The sequence below is a fragment of the Octodon degus genome, unplaced genomic scaffold (assembly GCF_000260255.1).
Source record: "Octodon degus isolate 3935 unplaced genomic scaffold, OctDeg1.0 scaffold00274, whole genome shotgun sequence".
Lineage (NCBI taxonomy): Eukaryota > Metazoa > Chordata > Mammalia > Rodentia > Octodontidae > Octodon > Octodon degus.
Window position 1 is genome coordinate 593,414 of NW_004524850.1, and position 7,838 is coordinate 601,251.

Here is a 7,838-nt window from a genome sequence, read left to right on the forward strand (position 1 = left end):
GAGTCTCAGAAACCATTTCTCCATATTGATAGCATAATTTATAGTCATAGGATTGCTCTACATCTTCACTTCTGTACAAGGGAAAGAAAAAGCCAACCAATTATATTAAATCATGTCTTTTAGTAATGATTCACCATGAGATCTGGTTTGTTACCTCTTAAAAGTATTTAATTATCCACACAGTGTACACTATGCATGATGGCTGTTACCCAAAACAGTAGGATCTATCTGGAAGTTTGTAATCGACCCACTGCCAATACACAAAGCTTTCCTTTTGAGGAACCGTATTGCATCTTAATGAACCATGCCCCATGTACTGATGATGTCTGATCCCTTTTCCTCCATGGCTCCGTTCCTCCTCTTCCACTGAGCCTCTTCACCCACTCTGCAATGTTGGCTCTTTTTGATCCTCTCTGCTCTATTTAGTCCTTAATTCATGTTGTGGGATTCCAACATAAAATAGAATTTGCAATACTGAAATTTCTGCCTGACTTATTTGACCTCACATTATGGGCTCTAGAACCATCCGCACTTCAGCAAGTATCATAAGGTTCATTTGTGGATGACACTATTCCCTTACATATGCACACTACAGGTTTTCAGTGCTGGAAATTAAACCCAGGGTCTTAGCATGATATACATCCACATATTGTTTTATTTTTAATTTGAAGCGGCCTCATCAATCATAAAGTTGCACAATAAGCATGAATTCATGACCTTCCTGCTTCAACTTCATAGAGTCCTATAATTCTAAACATGTCTATGTAGGCCTAGGCTCTCCTATATTTCCTTAATCAACCCATCTATGACTGGGCATTTAGGCTTTTCCAGATCTTATCTTTTTATGGGGTCTTCTAGTTAGCTCAGTTGTTTAAGTGCCTGCTTATACAAACGCAGTCAGATGCAGGATACCGCAGTTCAATCCCGAGCTCCACATGCCTTACCAGACCTGTCCTTAAGGCAGACTGAACCAGCCAAAAAAAATCCTTCTCAATTTCTAGGGCTGGCCAAATAGCTCAGTGGATTAAAGCACCTGCAAGCAGGCACAGAGGCCGAGGCTCAATCCCTGGGCCTGCCATGCCAGCCCCACCCCTGGGGCACACTGAAATGGAAATTGAGACTGAGTGTGGTAGGGCGAGCCTGTAATCCCAGCTCTTGGGAGGGTGTAAACAGGCGGATCACTACAGTCCGATCTAATAGTCAGACCCTGAACACCCTGTAAACCCTTCCCTAAAATACAAAAAAAAACCCAAAACATACCTTATCTTTTCTAAGCTGTGCTACTACAAATAGGTATTTAAGTACCACTCTGATGCTTATTTTCACATTGTGGGGAATCCACGTCGGAAATGTACAGCAGGATATTGCTGGGGATAGGGGCACATGCCTGTTATCTCATCCTGTGGGAGACGGGCAGGAGCATCACAGTGAGCTTGAGGCCAGCATGGGCTGCACAGTGACATCACGTCTCAAAAAATAATTGCAGGTGCATAAAGCAAGATGTCTATTTTTCATTTTCTGTAAAATCTCTATATTAAAAAAAAAAATCTCTATATTCATGTCCATAGATGCTGACAGCCTCACTAATAACCTGGACTCTGCCTTCTAATAATCTGGAAAATGAATGAACTTTGGTATTTGGAGGATTGCTTGAAAATAACTGATCAAAACAGTGGTATTAGGGCTGGCCAAATGCTCAGCGGACAAAAGCACCTGCTTAGAGTACAGTGGCTGGGGTTCAACCTCCAGAGGACCCTGTCAGCCCCGCCCCCGGGGCATGCTGAGACTGAGACTGGGAGTGGTGGCCCACACTTGCAATCCCAGCACTTGGAAGGCTAAAAACAGAGAATCACTACAAGTCCCATCTACGTAGTGAGGACCTGTAGACCTTGTACTAAATTTAAAAAAAAAAAAAAAAAAAGTGGTATTCACTGGGATCTCAAATACAGCAACAGCATTAGCAATTTTTCAAACACTGAATGTGTACACCACATTGAACTATATATGTAATATCACACAGAATTTGTTTGATATAAAAGTGGCTTTTTCAAACCATGCATACAGAATGAGAAGTTAGCTCTCATAGATACACAAAATTTCTTTTATAGCTTCATGTCCTCAACACTTGCATGCAATTTCATTCAACATGTCCATAAACCTGAGCATAGAACAAAATTTGTACTTTTTCTCTTTAAAGTTCAGACAGGGTTTCACCCTGCATTTAAGGCCAGTTTTCAGCTTAGTGTGGCCCAGTCTGCCCTGGAACTTGTGGATATCTTCCTGCCTCAGCCTCCAGAGTGCTGGGATAACAGGCAAGCACCAACTCACCTGGCTGATCATTCTATTACATTGCATTACCTCAAAGATGTCAGTTTTGGCATAATATGACTACAACCTACTTTGACATATTCAAATATTTCAGGTATTCAACTGTCAGATTAGATATTCAATGGGTCTATTTCCACTGAGAAATTCTATGAGATTAAAGAAGTATGAACACAGTCCTGCTTGTGTAATCTGGTTTGGTTTAATATTTGGAATTTTCTTCTCTAAGTCCAAATTACCTTAGATGCTTACTGCAATTTCTGTAGGTATCTTCAATTTGTTGGTAATCTGAGTTCTTTCCTACAGTGTAGAAACAGAAATACAATGATGATTTTCTGTATTATATAAAAATAAGTAGACTCTTGTTTGATTCACAATAATACGTGATCATGCCTGGAACAGGCCTCCAGCTTCCCATTAGGTGAACTGCACTGCTGAGCATCACCCACGATCTGGGCTCATGAATGAGAAAACGGTACCGTCCTCACCTACGGCGGCCAGGTTCCTAAAGGTCTCCCACATCACATCTCCATAGAGCTTCTTTTGGGATGGATCCAGCAGCGCCCACTCCTCCCTGGAGAAGTTCACAGCCACGTCTTCGAAGGTCACCGCCTCCTACACCGTCAGACATGCATTGCAAGAAAAGTGAGGTCGATGACACAACACATCTCAACGCTCCTCATTAAAGGCGCATTCGAGGCTGACTTTTGCGAATGCGCACTCTGTCTTGGTCAGTACGCCCTTCTTCTCGTCCAGTTGCACTCTTTACACAGGAAGTTTGCGTCTAGGCTGGAATTCAGCGCTAAAGGGGCAGCGGAACAAGAACTCTGCTCCTCCTACTAGGTCAACCCAGGTCTACTTGGACACACTCACTAGAGCAACATAGGAGGAGGCCACAAATCAGAATTCAATAAAAACAAACTGGAGGTATATCTTCTGAATTACAAAGAAAGTATCTTTTTTTATTCCTCTCAACTTGTTATTTCAGAAATAGATCCCTTCCTTCTCTCACTCTATGTACAAACATTTTGAAACTTCAAAGTGCTTTCACAGGCAAAAACTTAATTGAACACTAAGCTAATGCATGAATGATAACTTGCAAAGCTGATGAAAACAATTACACTTTCTATCAGAGAATGTCGGAGAACCGGGAAATGGGATTAAGAAGTCGTGTTTGCCTACGTCCCAGTGACCCGAGAGGTGGCATAAGGGGGCGAAACGGGGATGCACAGAATGGAAATATATACGCAATGCCCTGATCGCCAAGACTGTGCCAACGCCGCAGGCACTGACAGCGAAGGAAAAACCAGCAAGGTCTGCCAAGCACCACACACAGCGCCCGTGTGGCAGCATCTTTACAACACACACTCTCATCCGAATCCACTCTGCAGGGCCCGGCTCTGTTAACAGAACGACAAACAGACCACAGGGAAGCAAGAGGGTCTTCAGTGGGCTCCCACGCAAGTAGAATATGTCTTGGCTTTTTTTCTCATTGCTGAGACAAAATACCCAACACCCCAATTTAAGGGAAGAAAAGGTTACCTAGATTCATGGCAATTTCATACATGATGGGCTCCGACGCCAGGCGGCCTGACAGAGGAACACCAGAGGAGAAACAGCCATGGCAGGCAGCAGGCAGCTAGGCAGCTAGGCAGCGAGCAGCACGAAGAAAGCGACAACAGCAACCCTCTCTGCCCTCTACACGTTCTCCTGGGCAGTAGCACTGACACCCCTAACCCTAGCACTGCACCATGAACCAAACCCAGCCTCATATTTTAGACATTTCCGTGTCTGAAAAACTGCACCTAAGAGAGCGTGAGGCTTTGGGGGCACACGTAGATACAAGTTATAAAGGAATACTGACTCACATTAGAGCTCTGAGGTCACCAAGTGACTCAAACCACAATCTGCTCAATATGGCAGGCAGAGAGCCGCAGTACCTTGGTGTCCCTATGTCTTGTGTGAGAATGCTATTACCTCTTCAAAAGGGAAAGATAATCTTAAATACTGAGAAGTCACAGAGAAATACACAGCGTTTCCCCAGAGAAAAAGCATGACGCTACCAGAATGAGAGGGAGAAAAATCTCCATAAATCCCGGGAGGGGAAAGGGTCACGGAATGGGGGCGAATGCAGTGCATGCCAAAAGAATTTGTACGCCGAGGAAAAGATAAACACATAAGAAGTAAGAGTAAACCATAAAAACTGGAGCCGGGGAGACAGCCTGGCAGTCTACGCTCCTGCCTGGCAAGCACAAGGATCCAGGTTCGATCTGAGCTGGCCACTGAATCCAGATGTGCTGCCACATGTCTGTAATCCCAGCACTGGGGAGGCTGAGGCAGGATGATCACTATGGGTCTGAGCTACATAGCAAGACCCTGCACCAAATAAATAAATAAATAGGGCCAGAGTCAGATAGCTCAGCAGACTGATGCAACTGCTTGATCCCCAGCGTGCTGTGCCAACCCCATCCCTGGGGCACGCTGAGACAGCGAATGAGACTGGGCATGGTGGCACGCACCTGTAATCCCAGTGCTTGGGAGGCTGAAAACAGGAGAATTACTACGAGTCAGACCTGTGTAGTGAGACCCTCTGTATGAAATACATAAAAATATAAATAATTTTTAAGGAATTTTTAAAATATATATAAACTAAAAGAGAAAATACCAAAAGAAAAACAATAATGATAAAAAGTAAAAGGGAGGGAGAAAGAGGGTAAGGGAGGGAGGAAGAGAAAGAGACAAAGAGAACAGAAAGAAAACAAGATCCACGACTCAGATGAGGAAATGGGGGAGGAGTGGAATTGTGGAAAGACACGATTAGTAAGAGGACTAATCTATAAAAACAAGGGAGTCACATGGCATACTCCACAGCCGTGTCCCCACTGTGGCACATTCTAACATCTACACACTGATGTTAGAATCATTCCAATTTCAGAAAATACGAATGTTGTTTCTAGAGAGAAATGTGACACTTTTCACATATAGGAAGAAATACATTTACAAACACTTCAACCATTCAGACAGTAGAACTGAGAAGGAACCACTCTGCTCTGACAGAAATACCAGCCTGTAGGAAACAGCGAGACCAACAAGATACACAGAACGCTCTTCTATACCACTACGACAGAATTCACTTAAGGACTATTTCAAAGTGGCAAAACTAAAAGCACACCAAAAGGGTCACTAAAAGTCAAACTACACACTAAGTACCTCAGCACTGCATGGTGAACAGGACAGTGTCACCCACAGTGAAGACAAGGATGAGCCTCACAGGCTTTCCCTGGATGCTCTTGACCCTGCCCAGGGCTCAGCTGCAAACTTTCTGAGGGTCCCTGTGATACTTCAAAGGTTATGATGGTGAAATCGCACCCAAGCTTTTCTGAGAATAAACTTAATTGCAAAGCTTTATAAATCCTAAATTGCCATGTGGAAGGAAACTTAATTTATGCTGCCTGCACACATTCTGACGTGGGACCCTGAGCGGTCATTTACAGCGCGGGCACAGCTAAAAAAGCAGCACAGGTGCAGACGAGAGCCCCGCAGACGCCCCGCAAGCAGGGCACAGACTGCTCGAGGGACACCAGGAGGCAGGGGAGACCTCAGAGGAGGACGAGGCGGCCGTTCAGGCTCATGGCGGATGCACCTCCTGCCTGTGCTGCAGGGGCCTATGGACCCCGAGGGAAGCGGCTGTCATGGTCACACTTGGGAACCAGGGTACAGAGACCCTGCGGAACATCCCTTACACACCCAGGACTCCGTAGATTAGAGCAGGGCTCTGCGCCTCGGGCCACGGGCGCTACAAGAGTCAAGAAAGAAGCACAGAAATCCCCTCCTAGACCTCAGTGCGGCTGGGAAAGTTTACACTTCTAACTGCATGGAAAAGTTACTGGAGTTCCAGTGAGTTAATCACAGTCTACCATACCCAATGCAACACATGCAAAAATAAACACGCTCGGCACACTGACAGCTGTAGGGGCCAGGCATCCTCAGACCAGCGAGGATGATGGGAACTGGAATAAAGGCCTCAACCCAGGCCCAAACCCAGGTTTTTATCAATTCAGGAAGAGGGGAGTGGCTCAGGAACGTGTGCCTGTAAGAGCCCGCTAGGTACAGCCCTGAGAGGGCTTCTCCGATGTGCAGAGAAGGACGTGCGCGAGTAATCTGGTAACACAACTTGAGGTGGTATCCAGTGATTTCGGGTTGGAGCTTCAGCTCTGACAGGTAAGTTTTTATGCCCTGGAAATCACAGCATCTTCTATTATCTCTGTGTGTGTGTGTGTGTGTGTGTGTGTGTGTCTGTCTGTCTGTCTGTCTGTCTGTCCCCTGCCCCCAAAACTCAAGACTCAGGACCTTGTGCTTGCCAGACAAGCTCTTACACAACTCAGCTCTCTCCCCTACCCCCACACCCTCTGTCCCCAGCCCCATAGCCTCAGAGCCCTACACCCTCTCCCCAGCCCCACAGCCGCGTGCCCCACACCCTCTGTCCCCAGCCCCACAGCCTCTTATCTCAAGCCTGTACCCCAGCCAACAGCATGGCCCATGGCTGTCCGCCCTCCCCCGGCTCAACGTCTGCACAAGAGCCTATGCTGCCCGGCCACCTTGCATTGAGAGTTCACAGCAGCAGCTCAGCCAGGTCCATGTGCACCGCTTATAACCAACTGAAAGGAGAAGTCCTAGCCAGCTGCGCACACGGCACATGGAAACAGCGTCAGGCACACCAACACAGGCGCCAACTGCTCTCCTAGCTACGAGACTCGTCCACAGGACCTGGCCTGAGAAGTTACTGAGAGCAGCAGGACACACACCTGAAGCTCATGCTATGGCAGAAATTTGGGCAGTGCGGTATCTGTCAGGTCCACAGCTGGGAACATTTAGTCTTTTGGTCACAGCATCCTCAACAGGCACATAAAGTGATAAGTGCTGAGGGTGAAACGTTGTCACTGAAGAATCTCATGGTGAAATCCTGCACGGCCACGTTCCAAATCACCCAGAAGTACACAGGAGGAGGAAGGCTTTCTTCTCAACAGTAAAACACAAGTTTACTTACAATCTACACCCCTTGCAGACTGAATTGCAGCATGAAGAGGTGGACCTGCAGAACGCTTACGTGCCCCAGCGCACCAGGACACAAGTGTGAGAGGTACTATTTGTTGGGAATCCACACCCTGAAAGTGAGTTTTACCTCAATGAGGTCAGCCGGGTTCCAGGGCTATGCAGAAAAAACTGCTTCTACATCTGAGAGGGGGGTGCAGAACAAACCCATATTGAAGAGTGTCTTGAAAAAGCAAGATCGAGGGGCCGGGGAGATGGCTCAGTAGAATAAGCGTTTGCCTGCCAAGCGCAAGGGCCTGAGTTCAATCCCTGGTTCCACCAAAAAAAAAAAGGAAAAGTAAGATCCAAGAGAAAGCTGTGCATTTTTACCCTGAGCACTGGCCCTTCTCCCATCATCCCTGCTGAATAAAGTCCCAGCCTACTCTGCACCTAATGACTGTCATGATTGATTGATTGATTGA

General features: G+C 46.4%; 2 protein-coding genes across 2 annotated transcripts in view; both read right to left on the reverse strand.

Moving 5' to 3' along the window:
- Window positions 1-7,838, reverse strand: part of LOC111814145 (zinc finger protein 431-like) — a 629,125-nt gene that overhangs the window by 360,860 nt on the left and 260,427 nt on the right. The gene's annotated exons all lie outside the window — the stretch shown is intronic.
- Window positions 1-7,838, reverse strand: part of LOC111814138 (zinc finger protein 14-like) — a 34,513-nt gene that overhangs the window by 8,354 nt on the left and 18,321 nt on the right. The window contains exons 2-4 of the mRNA XM_023706879.1: window positions 2,814-2,940; window positions 2,565-2,625; window positions 2-71 (exon numbers count right to left, since the gene is read on the reverse strand). Coding sequence (XP_023562647.1) covers window positions 2-71; window positions 2,565-2,625; window positions 2,814-2,940 — 258 coding nt within the window. The remainder of the gene's footprint in view (window position 1; window positions 72-2,564; window positions 2,626-2,813; window positions 2,941-7,838) is intronic.